We start from the raw sequence: 17502 nt of genomic DNA, 5'->3' as shown, positions 1-17502 counted from the left end.
TAATAATGACATTTTTTTCTTCAAATTTACTTTTATTTAGGATTCAGGTGCTCATTTATGCGTTATTGATGACTCCAATGAACATATGCTTACTGTATGGGACTGGCAGAAAAAATCAAAAGTAGCAGAGATAAAGGTAAATCAGAATAAATTTTGGATATTGTCTTTTAGAGTCCATTATTTGACAGATATTTGGATTTATAGTACATGTGTATCCAGATTATAAGAGTAAACTCACAGTTCTTATTCATCATTTTTTCCAATTTATTAGGAGTCTGTGATATTGTGATATTTTATCTAACACTACAGTTAGATAAAATAGTCAACTTGGAGCAGTTTCATATTTCAGAAAACACCATGCTACTGAAATATCATAGTAGATGGACTGAACACTCTGCCTGGCTACTACCTATTAGTGAACTTGACATTTCAATCAGCCTCTAAGGTTTTAGCAGTCTAGAGGAAAGTTTTACTTAAAAACATGCTTGATATGACTGAAGGTCATATATAAAAACACAAGGTTTTATATGACTATAGGAAGTGCTGTAGCATTTAGAGGGATTGTAGAATTTCTAAGTGCTGGAGGATAGTACAATCCCTGAAATATGTAGATCTTCCTCTTTTGTAGTAAGGTCTACCAGGTGAGGGCTGGGTCACCCTTCCAGGATTTGTTGCTAGTACAGAGCTCTATTGCAGAGTCTGACTGTGTACCTCCAGCCCAGTCTTCCCAGACATCGTCTATGAACCCAGTATTGCCTCCCAATGTGAACGCCGTATTCATCCGAGACACCGGGGTTTCATATATGTCTCTTCCATTTCTTTCTCATACAGATTCCCCAAATTCTCCTAAATGTCCATTTCCAGAATAGCTAATTGTAAAGTAAGTAAAGCTTAACTTCAGGGTATTTATTCCTATTTAGAGCAGAAAGGAAAGCCTTTGTAGAAAAGAAAACAGGCATTTTGCCAGGAATGACTTGGTTCTAGGACTAGATCCCTAGCCTTCTCTCCACCATTTTTCTCCCTATGTATTGACCTTACGTCATTCTAACAGGGGGCTATCTCTGCTTAAGTCATAAAGACCTGAGTGCCTGATAATAACTATACTTTGTGTAAGTTTAAAGTTCAACGTAAATAGACTGATACACTCACTAGAATGCAAATTACAGTGCTGTTTACAGTAACTGTTAAAAAAAAAATGGAATTACCCTAGTCCCAGCTGCAGGAGATGTAGTCCTTTATCCCTCTTTTCCAAGGACTATTTTACAGCATTTAGACTGACCATGAATGGATCTCACAAATACAATATTGAAAAATACTGTAAACAAGAAAGGAGTACCCCACTTGCAACTCCATTGAAGTGAAATAGCTCCTCTGCTTTGATTTCCTCCGTACAGGCTGAGGCGAGGTAACTAGAAAGGGATCTGGTCTGTTTCTGGCTCTGCTGTTAGGAGCTTTAAGACAACAGACATTGCTCTCACGTCTTACAGTTGGAGTGTGCTTTCCCAAATATGTTAGAGGTGTGCTGGAATTCTTACAGACTTCTTAAAAATAAACAGCATAAGAATTGATATAATGGTATAAGGACATCAAATTTAAGTCTTGATTCTAGAAGTGTGTTCTTAAAACAATTTTTTTAGAAAGCCAGGTAGTGGTGGCACATGCCTTTAATCTTAGTGCTCGTGAGGCAGAGGCAGGCAGATCTCTGAGTTCGAGGCCAGCCTGGTCTACAGAGTGAGTTCCAGGACAGCCAGGGCTACATAGAGAAACCGTATGGGGAATTTAGGAAAATAAATCTTAGAAGAAAAAGCATTTCCTAAAATATTTTCCCTGTCTTTGTAAGGAACTATAATTGAATTTTGATAGCAGTAAGAATATATATTCCTCTAAAAGTGTCATTTTTTTCACAGACAACAAATGAAGTTGTTTTGGCTGTGGAATTCCACCCAACAGATGCAAATACTATAATAACATGTGGTAAATCTCATATTTTTTTCTGGACCTGGAGTGGCAATTCACTAACAAGAAAACAGGGAATTTTTGGGGTAAGGATCAGAATGTCATAACATCATTGGATATATATACGTATGTATGTATGTATGTATGTATGTATGTATGAATGATGCTAATCTTTTTTTGTTGTTAGGTAAGCATAAAATCACCATGCCAAAGAGAAAACTGAAAATTCTCATTTTATTGTAGAAATATGAAAAACCAAAATTCGTTCAATGTTTAGCATTCTTGGGGAATGGAGATGTCCTCACTGGAGACTCAGGTGGAATCCTGCTTATCTGGAGCAAAACTACCGTAGAGCCCCCACCTGGGAAAGGACCTAAAGGTATATTATTCCTGTGTTAATTGCGCTGCATAATTCTCACCCTTACCTGACCAGGAGAGAAAGTCCACACTAGAGTAATGTGAGCGTTACCAGCATACCTGTTCATGAGATCCTTTCTAATGAAATTGTGTGTTATGCATATATAATCTGCATATGATAGAGAACTTTTCCCTCCAGAAGTGTAATATGAGAGAGAGTGAGCACTCACAAGCACACATGGTACCTACTGATTTAAAATATAAAGGTTCACTCTCCCCTGGGCCAGTACTCAGCTATCTGAGCAGAACACCTGGTCACACTTTCAAGCAGGACACAGGGAAAGGGGGGAATGAGTAACCCAGCGTTCTGTTCTCTTCTCTTTTCCTAACTGTAGCCCTCTTCCCAGCCCTGCTAGTGGCAGCCCTCCCATTCTTTCCACACATTTGAGCTTGCAGGGACGCACACGCACACACACACGCATGGACAGACAGAAACACACACACACACACACACACACACACACGCATGGACAGACAGACAGAAACACACACACACACACACACACACACACACACACACACACACACACGCATGGACAGACAGACAGACAGAAAAACACACACACACACACACACACACACATACACACACACACACACAGAAGAAAAGGCTTTAAAATGTGCATCCCTCTTTCGTCTGTCAGGCTCCTGAGAAATGAGAAAGCCCTCTAGGTGTCTTCATTGTCAGGGGGGCAGACTTGCCTATGGAAACTGCTCTCCTAGTATACCCACTACATCCTAGAGGTTAACTAAATGGAAGGGCCTGCTGGTAAGCTTGGGTCGACCTGGCTGGATAATTAGACCTAGACGGAAAGTTTTTAAACTCAAAGAGCAATTTTTCTCAGCAAATATTTTAAATATTTGACCTAAACTAGACCATCAAAAATGCAGGTCCATAAGAGAGAGATTGTCAAGTGTAGTGTCTTGTTTATAAAAAAAACTTGGAGTTTGCTTGAATTTGAAACACTGAAAAATTTTAACTTAGTTATTATTTGGGCTTTGTGACAACATTCTCAGCATGAAAGGAAGTGAGTCAGTCGGTCACAGTATGAAGGTTTTTGTCTCTTGAAGTGGTTGTTCTGCTTTCTGTTTTCTAACATCCATCATTTTGGGAGGATCATACATGTTTGAGTAGGCCTTTTAACGTGTTTAGAAATAGGGAGGCTGGATTAAGAACTGAAAACCTTGATTTTACTTTCCTGCATTCTTCATGGGAAACAATGAAACTCTACACCTACTTTTTATGGGTTTTTTTGTTGTTGTTGTTGTTGTTGTTGTTGTTGTTGGACAGGGTCTCACATGGGGATCCACGGCCTCTACCTTCCAAATGCAGGGAGTGAAAGTATGCACCATCATGCCCAGCTATTTTGTAATCAGTTAGTCTCTCTCCCTCCCTCTCCCTTTCCCTCTCCCCCTCCCCCTTTCCCCCTCCCCCTCCCCCTTTCTCTCTCTCTGTATTTTTCAAGACAGGGTTTCTCTGTGTAGCCCTGGCTGTCCTGGAACTCACTCTGTAGACCAGGCTGGCCTTGAACTCGAGATCCTCCCACCTCTGCCTCCCGAGTGCTGGGATTAAGGGCGTGCGCAGCCACCGTGTCTGGCTATTTTTGTAATTTCTTATGTGGTGCTTTCAGACTGCACATACAAGGAAGGAGACCTAAGATGTATGGCTGCTCACAGTGTCACTCTCTTTCTCTGTTGCTGACCTAAAGGGAGTCAGCAGTGCTCAGAAAATTCACATTTTTCAGGTGCGCTGTCTCTCTGCGTACCTAGATGCAATCAGAGCAAAGATAGATAAATTGTGAGGACAGACATCCACTGGACATATTGTGAAGTATTTTTAGGTGGAGGCAGTTGATCCAAGTAGACAGTCCTTGTTTTTCTCTGGGTATGCCATTCACTTACATATTTTTATCACTAATACACTCACACTGAGAACAGTTTTCAGAATCAGCTCTGGCTAAACATTTTTTAAGAATGCCAAAGCCTTGTTCATTTTATCAAATTTTACAAACTTATTGACAGGTCCAGCAGAAAAATGAGTTAACAGTCATCTGAGTAGAGCCTTGTTGACGCATAGTTCACATGGCATACGGTGTGCTCCTTTACTGCGTACACTCAGGAACGTTGACTAGACCCCGAGTTTGCACCTGTGGTCAGCTCCCAACAAGGAGCCCTGCACCAGTCAGCAGCCATTCCTGTCTCTCTGGTGTCTCTAGTCTAAGGAGTTTATTGGAATAGAGTGAAATGTGTGACTTTGTAGAGCTAGTCTCTCTTTTTGGTTGCCCCCATCCCCTTTTTTTTTTTTTTTTTTTTTTTTTTTTTTGGTTTTTCGAGACAGGGTTTCTCTGCGTAGCTTTGTGCCTTTCCTGGATCTCGCTCTGTAGACCAGGCTGGCCTCGAACTCAGAAAGATTCACCTGCCTCTGCCTCCCGAGTGCTGGGATTAAAGGCGTGCGCCACCACCGCCCGGCTCCCCTTTTTTTTTAAACACAGTTCACTATATAGCCCAGGCTGGTCCAGAGTGCCCAGGCTGACCTCAAACTCAGCAGCTCTGTCCTGGGATGATAGATGTACACTCCCATGCCTGACTATAACTGGCTTCTTTTACTTAACATGTATTCCAGGTTCATTGTGTTAGGGCATGTTTTATTACCTCCTTTTTTGACATAATATTCAGTTATATAGGCATACCCGTGTTTTGCTTATCCATTCATCAGTTGCTATTTAATTTTAGAAAATGAATGGTTTTTAAAACTTTTATTCTGTTTTCCCACAAGATCTAAGGCTATGTGTTGACTTGAGTCATGTTTAAACAAGGCTCTAGCTTCCATTGTGAACCTGGTAACTAATTCTTGAAGGCATTCTCTTCCAAAAGCTGCCCTCTTACTTCACTAGCCTCACTTTATGCTAGAGACCTCTGAATAAGCATTATGGGCTCTGGATCACGTTTGGGTGGCATAATTTCTTTTCTAGCCCCTGTTTCTCAACAGATTAAAAGGAGTAATTCAGTGCTATTAGTGATTGATATGTACTGAGCTAACAAAGGCCTTTTTTTTTGCAAAGCTCCAGGGACATTGAGGTGGGAGCCTTGGGTCCTGGTCCCAGCTTCATTATTAAATTGCTGGTGCCGTGAATACGACCCTCATACTTGTGCCCTTGCTCTAAGTCAGAAGAGTGGCACACCCTCATAGTGCACAGAACTCTCACAAGAGATGACGGTGAACTTCGGGGCTGCACCTGATGCCCTTTTGTCCAGACAGTTACCACTATTTTAGCAGCTTACTTTTCTGTAAGAAAGTAATGTTAGAGTACATATACAACGATGTAAATGGGAAGGATTCTTTTCAGTCTTAATTGGCTTTTGATTATGAAGCTGTGGATGTCTGAGTGAGTATTCACCCTGTGGCTCTGCTGAAGCTTTTTTCCAGAAAGACACTAAAGTCTTAATACATCATGTTATAACTGGTATTTTTATTTTCCCATTACCGTATCAGGTGTCTATCAGATCAACAGACAAATCAAAGCTCACGATGGCAGTGTGTTTACACTTTGTCAGATGCGAAACGGGATGCTATTAACTGGAGGAGGGAAAGACAGAAAAATAATTCTGTGGGATCATGATCTGAACCCTGAGAGAGAAATCGAGGTAAGGCTGCCGAACGCTAACAATCTTAAAATAGTAGAACCTCTGTTCGTGCCCTCTGTCCCATTTTGAGATAGCTTTTCTGGGAAACTGATCCATGTTCTTACCATTCCTTCCCTTCCCCCAGAGCAGAGAGTTTGTTACAGCACAGAGTAATCTGTTTTAAACAAAGCCATTTGGAGTTTGGGGGCGTTATTGTTCATTTTGCAGTGCAAGCCACTGAACTCAGGGCCTGACACAGGCTAGGCAGACACTATGAGCAGAGGCATTTGGGAGCCCTTCATGATATGCACATATCAGAGTCATTCTGTAGTCAATGGTGTAAAGGTCACTGAGATGATATCACATAATGTGTAAGTGAAACAGATCTCAGAGAGAAGCCTATGAGTGGCCTTTCAAATACTTGACAATGCAGTCATCCTCTCATATATATAAGGGAGTAGTTTCTGATCTCCCTGTGGATTCTAGAAATCTGTGGGTGCTCGAGTCCCTTACATAATGCAGTCCAGTACTTCTGTGTACTCACACTTTAATCATCTATATATTGCTTACTGTGTCTGATGCAGTGTGAATGTTTTACTGGGTTGTTGAGGAGCTAATGAGGGGTGGTGGTGCATATTCAGTACAGACAGGTTTTTTCACTCCAGTATTTCCAATCCGTAGTTGATTTAGTCCTTGGTTGCAGAGTCTACAGATAAAAAGGCCAGCTGGGTTTTTGTTTTGTTTTGTTTTGATTTACTGAGATTTTTCTATTTTAGTCCTTGTGACAATCAAGAATGACTACCCAGAAGAACATAAAACAAAACTCAAGCCATAGTCTTCATGAGCTCTGGTAGAACTTACTCCCCTTCCCCCACACTTGTAACCCTTAACTCGTGGAATCATACAGAATATAAATCTAAACTTTACTGAAGCGGGCTAGAAATGAGATCACTGTGAGAAGCTTGTATAGTATGTGGGTGACCCTGTACTGCAAAGATAATTACTATAAATGAGGCAAAGAATGTTGATAATAATACAGTATAACTTCTATGTAATAAGATGTAATTGAACATTAAATTACAATATGATGAGACTAGCGCACTCTTTCAGATTTAGTCTGTCTTTATTACCCGGTAACTGCATACAGCTGTGAGCACAGCACTATTCAGGTGGTAATTATTGTATGTTACTCTGTTTATGGTAACTTCGCACATTAATTTGTTCCAGGTTCCTGATCAGTACGGCACAATTAGGGCTGTTGCCGAAGGAAAGGCAGAACAATTTTTAGTAGGTACATCACGAAACTTCATTTTACGGGGCACATTTAATGATGGCTTCCAAATAGAAGTGCAGGTAAGCTGTGTGAGGCAGCAGTTTCTGTGGTAATTTTTGGTGGCACCTTTTGGTTCTTATGACAAGGTTTTTCATTTTCAGGGTCATACAGATGAACTCTGGGGCCTTGCAACACATCCCTTCAAAGACTTGCTCTTGACATGTGCTCAGGACAGGCAGGTGTGCATGTGGAACTCGGTGGAGCACAGGCTGGAATGGACCAGGCTTGTGGACGTGAGTGGATCATTCCCCGTGCAGACTCCTCCCACTGGCAGTTGAAAGCAGCAAAGGAAAAAGGATTAAGCACTGATTGAAGTTTGTGTTTATGGTTTGGTGAGGGGCTGAGAGTAAGAGGGAAATGTTTGGTCTCGAGTTATAATGTGAATCTACGTTGATGAAGCAAGATAGCCATGTACACTCCCAGTTTTTCTCAGTTTTCATGGTCAAATTATAAAGATTTCATGTATTTGTGGAGCATTCGTTAAGAAATATTTGGGCCTCTGTGGTGTTGCAGTTGGTTTCAGTAAATGCTGTGACAGACGCTACTGTCTTCTTTATGAGTGATCTTGTATTTTCTCCCTGATGTATCCAGATCACTACCTTTTCTAGCCTGAAAGAAATACACAAGGTCTTTGTGTCTTTTTGGGGGTGCTGGGGGAGTCGAAACAGGGTTTCTCTGTGTAACAGCTATGGCTGTTCTGGAACTTGCTCTGTGTACCAGGCTGGCCTCAAACTCAATCTCTGCCTCTGCCTTGCCAGTCCTGGCATTAAAATCATGTACTGTCACCACTCAGCATATATTTCTTAATGTATTTGGTTTTACCCATATTGTTCCACTGGCCACAAGCCAATTATCTTTTCCCTTTGCCAGTCAGTCCCAAAGTTCCTTTTCTAGTTATATCTACATAGTATTTCTCATTGGTTTATAGTGAAGCTGACCAGAATTTTATGTTTATAGGAAACAAGTTATTTAGAAAGATGTTTTTTCACAGTTCCCTTAGATATAGGGAGTCTTTCTCCTGTACCCTCTGTCTTAGTGTTCTATTGCTATGAATAGACACCATGGCCATTTCAACTCTTAGAAAAAAATAACATTTAATTGGGACTGGCTTACAGTTTCAGAGGTTTAGTCCATTATCAGCATGGTGGGACATGGCACTGGAGAAGGAGCTGAGAGTTCTTTATCTTGATTCACAGGCAATAGAAAGTGAACTGTGTTCCACACTGGGTGTAGCTTGAGCATATGAGACCTCAAATCCCACCTCCATAGTGACGTACTTCCTCCAACAAGGCCATACCTCCTAATAGTGCCACTCCCTATGGCCAAGCACTCAAACACATGAGTGTGGGGCCATACCTATTCAAACCACCAAACCCTCAATGGCTGTCCTTTTCTCCTCTAGGAACCAGGACACTGTGCAGATTTTCATCCAAGCGGTACAGTGGTGGCCATCGGAACACACTCAGGCAGGTAAGGTCTTTAAGTGAGCTGAGTGATCTGAAGTTGTGGGATGTTTGAATTATTCTGGAGTGTTTTCACTCTCATCTGGGAAATGCATCTCATATATAACACACTTAGTACCCTTGTGTGTACTCAGTCACCCTTTACTGAGCACTGAATGAAGTGTAAGGATGTGGGTGTCAAATATATCCTCACACACAACCTAGTTTTTTAATTGTTCTGATTGATTAGCTAGGTAAGCAGGTAATGACTCAGCAGGTAAGGTGCTTACCACCAACCCTGACAGCATGTGTTCAGTCCCTGGAATCAAAAGAACCAACTCCAGAAAGTTGTCCTCTGACATCCACATGCATGCCATGGCACGTGCACTCCCCCTAATCATCCCCCCACACACACACACACACAGATGTTTAAAAAAAAATGATCTGGTTGAAACCCACTGAAATTACTTTCTAATAGTTACGAAGCTGTGAAATCACTGTCTTGGTGACTTACACTAAAGTTAAGGCGATTATTACTTCTTGGAGTTGTGAGTAGAAAGCACATGAATGAGAAGGCTATAATAAATAACTGCAGATGTAGTGTTGGTAGTTAGTCCATTCCGTCTGCTGTGGAGTTGGAGACTACTTAGAATCTAGGGCAGGTGCAGTTTGCATTGCTTGTTGTAGATATAACTCTGTTGGGTTTCACACCTGTTTGCGTGCTTTTGATTCATGGACCTTCCATTTGTTTTTATTTTTTCCTTTGCTTTGTGAGCACGTAACTCTAATGTCTAAAACTGAAAAGTTACTATTTTAGCCATTCAGAGCACAATCACTTACTTCTCTTTTACATCTGGGGAAAAAGTCAACATTCAGGGCTAAGAACTGGTTTATTGTAAAACATGCCCAGATTGTGCATGAGCCAGAAAAATGACTGGTGAAATGTTTAAAGATGTGTCTGTGTCTGTTTATAGATTTCTGCATCATGTCACCAAGTAATAAGTGCATTAGTGACTCAGTCACCAATATGCATTAGTGTTGCATTAAGAAAAGAAATCAAAGCATTTCTCTTGGAGTAATTTAACCAGGAGCAAGCCTGAGTTTGAGTCCTCCATTTCTCTCCTTGTGTCTTCCTTCTCTCTGTAGCTTATGGGTTCTGGTCAGCTGTAAACAGTCTGTTGTATGAGTCTGAATGTGTGTCCCTGTGCCTGCCTGATGTCTGTTTTATCTGTCCCTATGTCTGTCCCTAACAAAGGGCTTTTGCTCTGTATGTATTGAACAGCACAGAAGGAAAGCGTCACCCGAGAAGGAACGAAACATTAATGGCGTGTATTTATTGCATAAGCCCACTTGCATCCTGTTTGCTGTTCTCAGCAAAGGATTATCCTAACACACATACAGACACATGTGTATTGTTCTGGGCTAGAGCATGACAAAGATTAAAGCTGTGCATTAGCTTCGGTTGATCACATGGGAGATCCAAGGCAAGTTACACTGTTCTTTTCAAGGCAGATTAAACGGGCTGAACATCCAGTATGACAGCAGTATTAAGTCTTAAGTGACCTTGAGGTATATTAGTAACTCAGCTGTGAGGTCCAGCTATTCTAGTAAGATATTTTCAGAATACTGTATCTCCACACATAAGCACAAGAGCAAGTAAATTATCAGTTGTAGGATTGTCATTGTAAAAGAGTGTATGGTGTGTGTGGTGCCTGGGATTGAATCCAGGGCCTTGTGTGCTAGACAAGTGCTCCACAACTGCCCAAAGTCTGTATTTTATCATTTTTAAGGGGAAAATGAGTGCATAGCAGTAAGTGGGCCTAATTACCACTGCTTAGCTTTATTGAGATATAAACTACCATAAAATTCACCTAAGTACGTTAGCTAATGGTTTCAGTACATCTATAGAGCTCTGTAATATAATATTGGACTGTTTTCGTTAGCCTAGACAGAAATTCTTTACCCATTAACAGCAGTTCTATAACCACCTACTGCCCTGTTCACCTATAGGCAGCTGATCAACCTTTTCCTATAGGTTTGCCAGTTCCAGACATTTCATATAAATGGAATCACACAGGCATGCCTTGGAGACTGGCTTCTTTCACCTGAAGTGATAAACCTTGAAAAAATTACATTATGTATAATACTTCATTCCTTTTTCTGGCCAGATAGTATTTCATTGTGTGGCTGTACTAACATTAGAAAACAACGGCCATTTGGTTTTCCACTTTTGACAATAGAGTGATCCTGCTACAAACATTCATGTACAAGGTTTAGTGTAGAGGTATGCTTCCGGTTGTCTTGGATAGCAGTAGACTGGCCAGGTCATACAATTCTGTCTAATGTTTTGACCAACTTTTGTATCTAACCATTTGCAATCCTACCAGTTTCTCCACATCTTGACAACAGCTCTTTCCCTGCATTTGGTCCCCCAGGTAGTGTGAAGTAGCTGATCAGCATGGCTTACCTTTGCATCAGCCACTTGTTTCTCATTCTGAGCAAACTGTATATTCCCATCCTCTTTCCACTCTGAATTACTGCATTGTTAAGAGTTCTTTATCAGATAAAGGATCGGTTGAATTGGGCTGTTCTTCTCTTTTTGGCTTTTTTTTTTTTTTTTTTTTTTTTTTTTTTTTTTTTTTTTTTTTTTTTTTTTTGAGACAAGGTTTCTCTGTGTAGCCTTGGCTGGCCTCAGACTCAGATCTACCTGCCACACTGCCTCTCAGATGCTGGGATTAAAGGCGTGCGCCACCACCTGGCTTTTTTTTTTTTTTTTCCTTTACATTTTTCTAGTTTTTTAATTTTTGTTTTCGTGTGTGTGTGTGTGTGTGTGTGTGTGTGTGTGTGTGTGTGTGTGTCTGTGTGTGTGGTTGTCCCTGTAGCTGTGTAACAGGTGATTGTGAGCTACCCAGCATGCAACTTGAGTCTTCTGGCGAGTAGCAAATACCCTTCACCTTTCAACCACCAGTACCCACAGCGTTCCTCTTTCTGTAATTAGAGGATCATTTAAAAAAAACAAAAAGAACAAGAACAAGGCCCATAGGACACACTACCAAAGACACACTATCCAAAACATACTATCATGGACGCATAGTTTTCTAAAGGAAAAGAGATACATTTATTTAAGGGCATCAAGGTAGTTCTAGCTCTAAATTTTCTGTGTATAAGTCGTATATCCAAGCATGGTGGCACATGGTTGTGATCCCAGCAGTTGTGGAGAGGTAGGAGGATCAGGAGTTCAAGGTCAGGCTTAGCTATAGAATGAGTTCACATCCATCCTGAGCTACATGAGACTCAACCCCCACCCCAAAAAGTCATCATGATAAAGGGTGGTGCTGCCTTTTGGTTTTTGGTTCGCACGTCAACTTAATCTATGACAGATGATTTACCATCCCTAATGGCCATTCCATTAAGAAAAGCAAGCCTCATAGTGATGGCACATTACTATCAAATAGAAGCTTTGTTCTAATATATACACCCTATAATAAGAAGTGATTAAATACAACGTGAAAACTCAAATTTTGTTTGTAGAGAATTTTCTTTGCTAGGACTTTGAGTAAGAACAAAGATCCTGGCCATGGCAGCATATTCTGAATGTAGAATACGGTCCACACAGTGAGAAGGGTGAGAGCACCCCAGTAAGAACAAAGATCCTGGCCATGGCAGCATCTTCTGAGTGTAGAATACGGTCCACACAGTGAGAAGGGTGAGAGCACCCCAGTGTCACTGCACATCTGTAGAGAAGTTCTATACTTTAACAAGCGCGTTCATTAACTCACTATTAAAAAGGGTTTGCCAGGCTGGGGAGAGGACTCCGTAGGTAATGCTTTTGATGTGTAGTGTAATGGCTGGAGTGTGGATCCCCAGAATCCACATAAGAGTTAAGCAGGCATGGCATCCATCCTCTAATCCCAGCACTCGGGATGTGGAGGCAGAAGCTGGGCAGCTAGACCGGCTCAGTCAGTCTTCAAGTTCCTGCGTACAGTGAGAGACCCTTCTCATTGGAGAGTCAGCTCAGGGCTTCCACACACAGGAACAATTAAAATGCAAAATAAAATTCCATTCCAAAAGCAGAAGAATCAGTCTGCTACGTATTTAAAGAAATAGAGGGGGCTGGAGAGATGGCTCAGAGGTTAAGAACACTGGCTGTTCTTCCAGAGGTCCTGAGTTCAATTCACAGCAACCACATGGTGGCTCACAACCATCTACAATGAGATCTGGTGCCCTCTTCTGGCCTGCAGACAGAACACTCACTGTACACATAATAAATAAATAAATCTTTAAAAAAAAAAAAAAATAGAAAAAATACACAAGAGTGTGTCTTTCATTTTTAAGGAGCTGCTGTCTACAACAGTGTATGTTTCTATACATGGAACATGATCTGGGCTTTGTTGCTTGCTAAGGTTGCTTCCAAACAGAAAAATTGTATGCAGTTTTCCTAGAAAAATGAAAGTGACTTGGAAACAGTTTTAGGGGTTTGCGAACTTTAAAATTCATAATTTTAAATACATAAGAATATAATAAAGTTTTGATAATAGTATTAAAACTTGAAGCCTGATGTTCACAGTAACTCTGTATCTCAAGATCTGGTTAGTCTTAGTTGTGATATCATCTTGTTCTCTTTTTGAAAAGGCAGTTCTCAATGCTTACAGTGGTAGCCTGAAGATTGATGAATAACAGTTCAAAACACACCTACAGTCTGTGGGCGCTGTCAGCTGCACCATCGTATGTTCAGTAAACATGGACCATATGGCTTCAGTGTGCCAGCTTCCTCCTGATTGGCCTTTAAACTCGTGTGTGTAGAGGCTATGAAATGACAGAGTTTATGAGTTAAATTAGCTACCTAGAAGTTTTAGTCCCTCCCTCACAGTTACTACAGTTCATTCATGAGTGTGTCCCCATTCCTGCCTACATCCCTAGCTGTGCAGCTGCTGTTCCTCCTCACCTCCCTCAGTGCTCACTCACCCTGCACCCCCTTGACTGGCTCTTCTGTGCCTGCTCTCATTCACTTCCTCCCGTGAGTTCTGTGTTGTTTACCGAGCCTCCCTGGGGCTACCATTTAGTCATTTCTCTTTGCCCATTGCCCCATCTGCTGTTGCTCAGCTCTAGTGTAATCTTGAGAAACCTCGACCCTGTCACTTCATTCTTCTGTCTAAACTGCCTAACAGAGGTACCTGAGTAGAAACGAGAACACAACTAGACCCATGTCTATCTAGCAGCATTTTTAAAAATACAACCTTAATTAGAACATAGAAGCACAGTCAAAATTAAAAGATTAACACTGAAGTTTTTAAAATTAAAATGTAGAAAAAGGGTGCTGGAGAGATGGCTCAGAGATTAAGAGCACTGGCTGCTCTTCCAGAGGACCCGGGTTCAATTCCCAGCACCCACATGGCAGCTCACAACTGTCTGTAACTCCAGTTCCGGGGATCCAACAGCCTCTCACAGACACACATGCAGGCCAAACACCAGTGCACATAAAACAAAAATAAATAAAATAAAATAAAAATGTAGAAAAAGTCAGCTACTTTTTCCTGTAAATGTTAATATCTGAAGGTAGTTTTTATTTTTTCCTTCTTTCCTTCCTAAACAGGTGGTTTGTTCTGGATGCAGAAACAAGAGATCTCGTGTCCATCCACACTGATGGGAATGAGCAGCTCTCCGTGATGCGCTACTCAGTAGGTGGGCAGACCTCCCCCTTCTTGATATGCACTCACTGAAATCACGTTTACTTGTTCGTGAGGTTCACTCCTCTGTGTTTTCAAGAGTTGTAACGTGTCCCCTGAACATCAGGCTAAATTCCACTACTGGAAACTAAGAAACCTGAGAAATGAAGCAGCATAGTAACCATCAAGCAAGCGTGCATTTAGAATGAACTATGACAGCTGTAGTAGGAGTTATAAACAGACAACCAAATCATACCATTACAGTAGGGTCTTTATATATTAAAATGAATCGTTGGGACCGCCAGCCCCCAGATAATGACACTGAGACTTATTGATTATGAGAGCTTGGCTTTTAGCTTAGGCTTGTTCCCAACTACCTCTTAAAACTTAAATTAGCCTGTTTCTAGTCATCTACATTCTGTCACATGGCTTTTCCCTTCCTTCCATTCTGTATGTCTAACTCCCTCCGTGTCTCCAGTTCCTCCCTCTCCCTGGAAGTCCTACCTATTCTCTCCTGTCCAGCTATTGGCCATCCAACTTTGTATTAAACCAATCACAGCAATACATCTTCACACAGTATACAAATCTCCCTCAATAGCTGAATGTTACATCTAATTAGCAACCTTTTCTTTGTATATAAAAGGATATAAGCAGTGGAGAATGGAGCTAAGGGCTCAGTCCTTGGAATTGCCAAAAAATTGTAGAAGAAATAGCCAGAATACACACTAATACCCAAATACTCTAGTTAGCAATGTTCTGAGTTACATAATCATAATTGGTTGTTGCTAGATAAAATACTTAGTAACTCATTAATTTTATATAACTCATTCGGTTTTGAATAATTCTTTGTACTTTATTCAAAATGGTTTCCCAATATTCTAGTTTCTTTTGTTGTTGTTATTTACGTGGTTTGATTCATATTATTCTCTTCTAGAGTTAGTCTGACTTTTTTGGGGCATAGTCTTTTCCAAGCTGGCCTGAAACTCAAAATTCTCCTTCTTGAAAGAACTGAGATTGTAGATATGCACACATGGGATTTCTTATATTTGAATATTGAGGGTTGGCTGGTTTTGTCTTTGTAGTGCTAGGGTTAAAACCAAGCCTCCATGCATGGATAGGCAAACACTTCATCAAGGAGCTATATCCTTGGCCCAGAAAGTGTATTCTCATAGCTGTTGAACTAAGAGTAAAGAAAACAATGTTTGATTGCTTCTTCGTTGTTTCAAAGGAAGCATAGACTATGGAGAAAAATGTATGTACAGCAAGATGCGAAAACCTAGAAAGAATCAGTGTGATTTCTGTTGTTTTAGGTGGTTGTTTTTTTTTACATGTGTTTATGTGTGCACGTGTGTCAGAGGACAACTTTTGTAAGGCGGGTCTATCCTTCACCACATGGTTCCTAGGATGGAACGCAGGTCATCAAGCATGGCAGTGTATACACTTCCCTTCTGACCCATCTTGCCTTCCCCAAAAGAGTCATTTTGAAACAGCAGAGTTTCCTGTTTTATTTTTATTAGTTTGTTTTTAATGCCATAATAACAAGCTGTACAAAATGTAGCATTTAAAATCAAAAGATCAGTGGAGTTTTACTAGTTGTTATTTGCTTAGCATAGTGGTAGGTACAACCAAAGATAACACAGAACTGGAGAATGTAGCATATTCCTTTCTAAGACAACCCACCCTGTAATTGGTGAGATCAGATGTGCTTACCCAACACTGCAGCTGCACATGCTCAGCATGCTGCATTAACACTGTGTGCTTCCACCAATAAATGCAGGGACATTGCTCTGAACCCAGCCTTTCGCTGACTACAAGGACCAGACCAGAGAGTATCTCCAAGGAAGGGATTGTATGTTGGACTAGATTACTGTTTGATTTTAGGGGATGCTAAGTGATTGGATTTGTTAATAAAATGCCAAATAACATTTAAATTGATGAGATTTAACTTTTTTTTTAATAGAACCAATAAGGTAGCAATATATAAAGACATTTTTGCAGTCAGCACTTTTTCATGTTTAATTCTAGATGGTACTCTCCTGGCTGTAGGATCTCATGACAACTTCATTTACCTCTACACAGTCTCAGAAAATGCAAGAAAATACAGCAGATATGGAAAATGCACTGTAAGTAGCAAAATAGAATAACCTAAGTTACAAAGTAATTGAGAATTGTATTCTGTTAAAAGGAGAACTAAATGTTCACCTTGATGGAGCCGTTGTGTTCTCCTTTTAACTGCTTTAAACTCTCATCTATTTCTGTGAAAACTGAGGTCACCTGTACCAGAATTCATGGGTCCCTTACCTCGATCCCCAGTACCTCATAAACTAGCTATGGCGGCACACTCTTGGCACATGGAGGCAGGAGGATCAGTATTCAGGGTCATCCCCAGCTACATAATAAGTTTGACACCAACCTAGGATACATGAGACCCTATCTCACAAAAAAGAGGAGGGGGAGACCTGGAGAGTGGCTCAGTGGGAAGGAATACTGCTCTACAGAAGACCTGAGTTTGGTTGCCAGCACCCACATTGAGCTGCTCTCAACCACCTGTAACTCCAGCTCCAGGGGATCCAGTGTTTGTGACCTCTGTGGCAGTGCGCATACACATAATTCAATAAGTTTTTTAAAAAGAAAATTGTAATTACCTAACTGTAGAACACAACTGTATGTTCTGGAAAGGTATCTATCCCCTTGCATTTGAGCTCAGTATTTATCTTTAATTAGTATTAAGGCAGTTTGTTTAAGCTATTTCTGTGGGAAACTATGTTTGTTTGATAAAAGATCTTTCTGCATAGCCCTGGCTATCCTTGAACTTACTATGTAGACCAGGTTCTCCTCGAACTTACAAGAGATCTGCCCTGCCTCTGTGTCCAGAGTGCTGAGAGTAAAGGTATGGATCACCACACCTAGCTGTGGGAAACTTTTTAGTTCAGTGTCCCATGTTTTTGTCCATCCCCAATACCCTACAGTGTCCTATGTCACCTGTCTGCCACTAAAATGGAATAACTTTAGAGATGTCTGCATTTAAGGAAGTTAGCAGAACATATTTCCTGATATTTGTTTA

At 40.8% G+C, this 17502-nt stretch overlaps 1 protein-coding gene across 6 annotated transcripts in view; it reads left to right on the top strand.

The window, feature by feature from the left end:
- Eml4 (EMAP like 4) overlaps positions 1-17502 on the top strand; it is a 130718-nt gene that overhangs the window by 101257 nt on the left and 11959 nt on the right. For all 6 annotated transcript variants that reach the window (XM_059248504.1, XM_059248503.1, XM_059248502.1 and 3 more), the window contains 9 exons: positions 41-136; positions 1908-2042; positions 2200-2335; positions 5867-6018; positions 7225-7350; positions 7432-7563; positions 8733-8800; positions 14366-14454; positions 16464-16561. In XM_059248504.1, coding sequence (XP_059104487.1) covers positions 41-136; positions 1908-2042; positions 2200-2335; positions 5867-6018; positions 7225-7350; positions 7432-7563; positions 8733-8800; positions 14366-14454; positions 16464-16561 — 1032 coding nt within the window. The remainder of the gene's footprint in view (positions 1-40; positions 137-1907; positions 2043-2199; positions 2336-5866; positions 6019-7224; positions 7351-7431; positions 7564-8732; positions 8801-14365; positions 14455-16463; positions 16562-17502) is intronic.

Source organism: Peromyscus eremicus, chromosome 22 (assembly GCF_949786415.1).
Source record: "Peromyscus eremicus chromosome 22, PerEre_H2_v1, whole genome shotgun sequence".
NCBI lineage: Eukaryota > Metazoa > Chordata > Mammalia > Rodentia > Cricetidae > Peromyscus > Peromyscus eremicus.
This window is presented reverse-complemented; position numbering and strand designations above follow the sequence as displayed.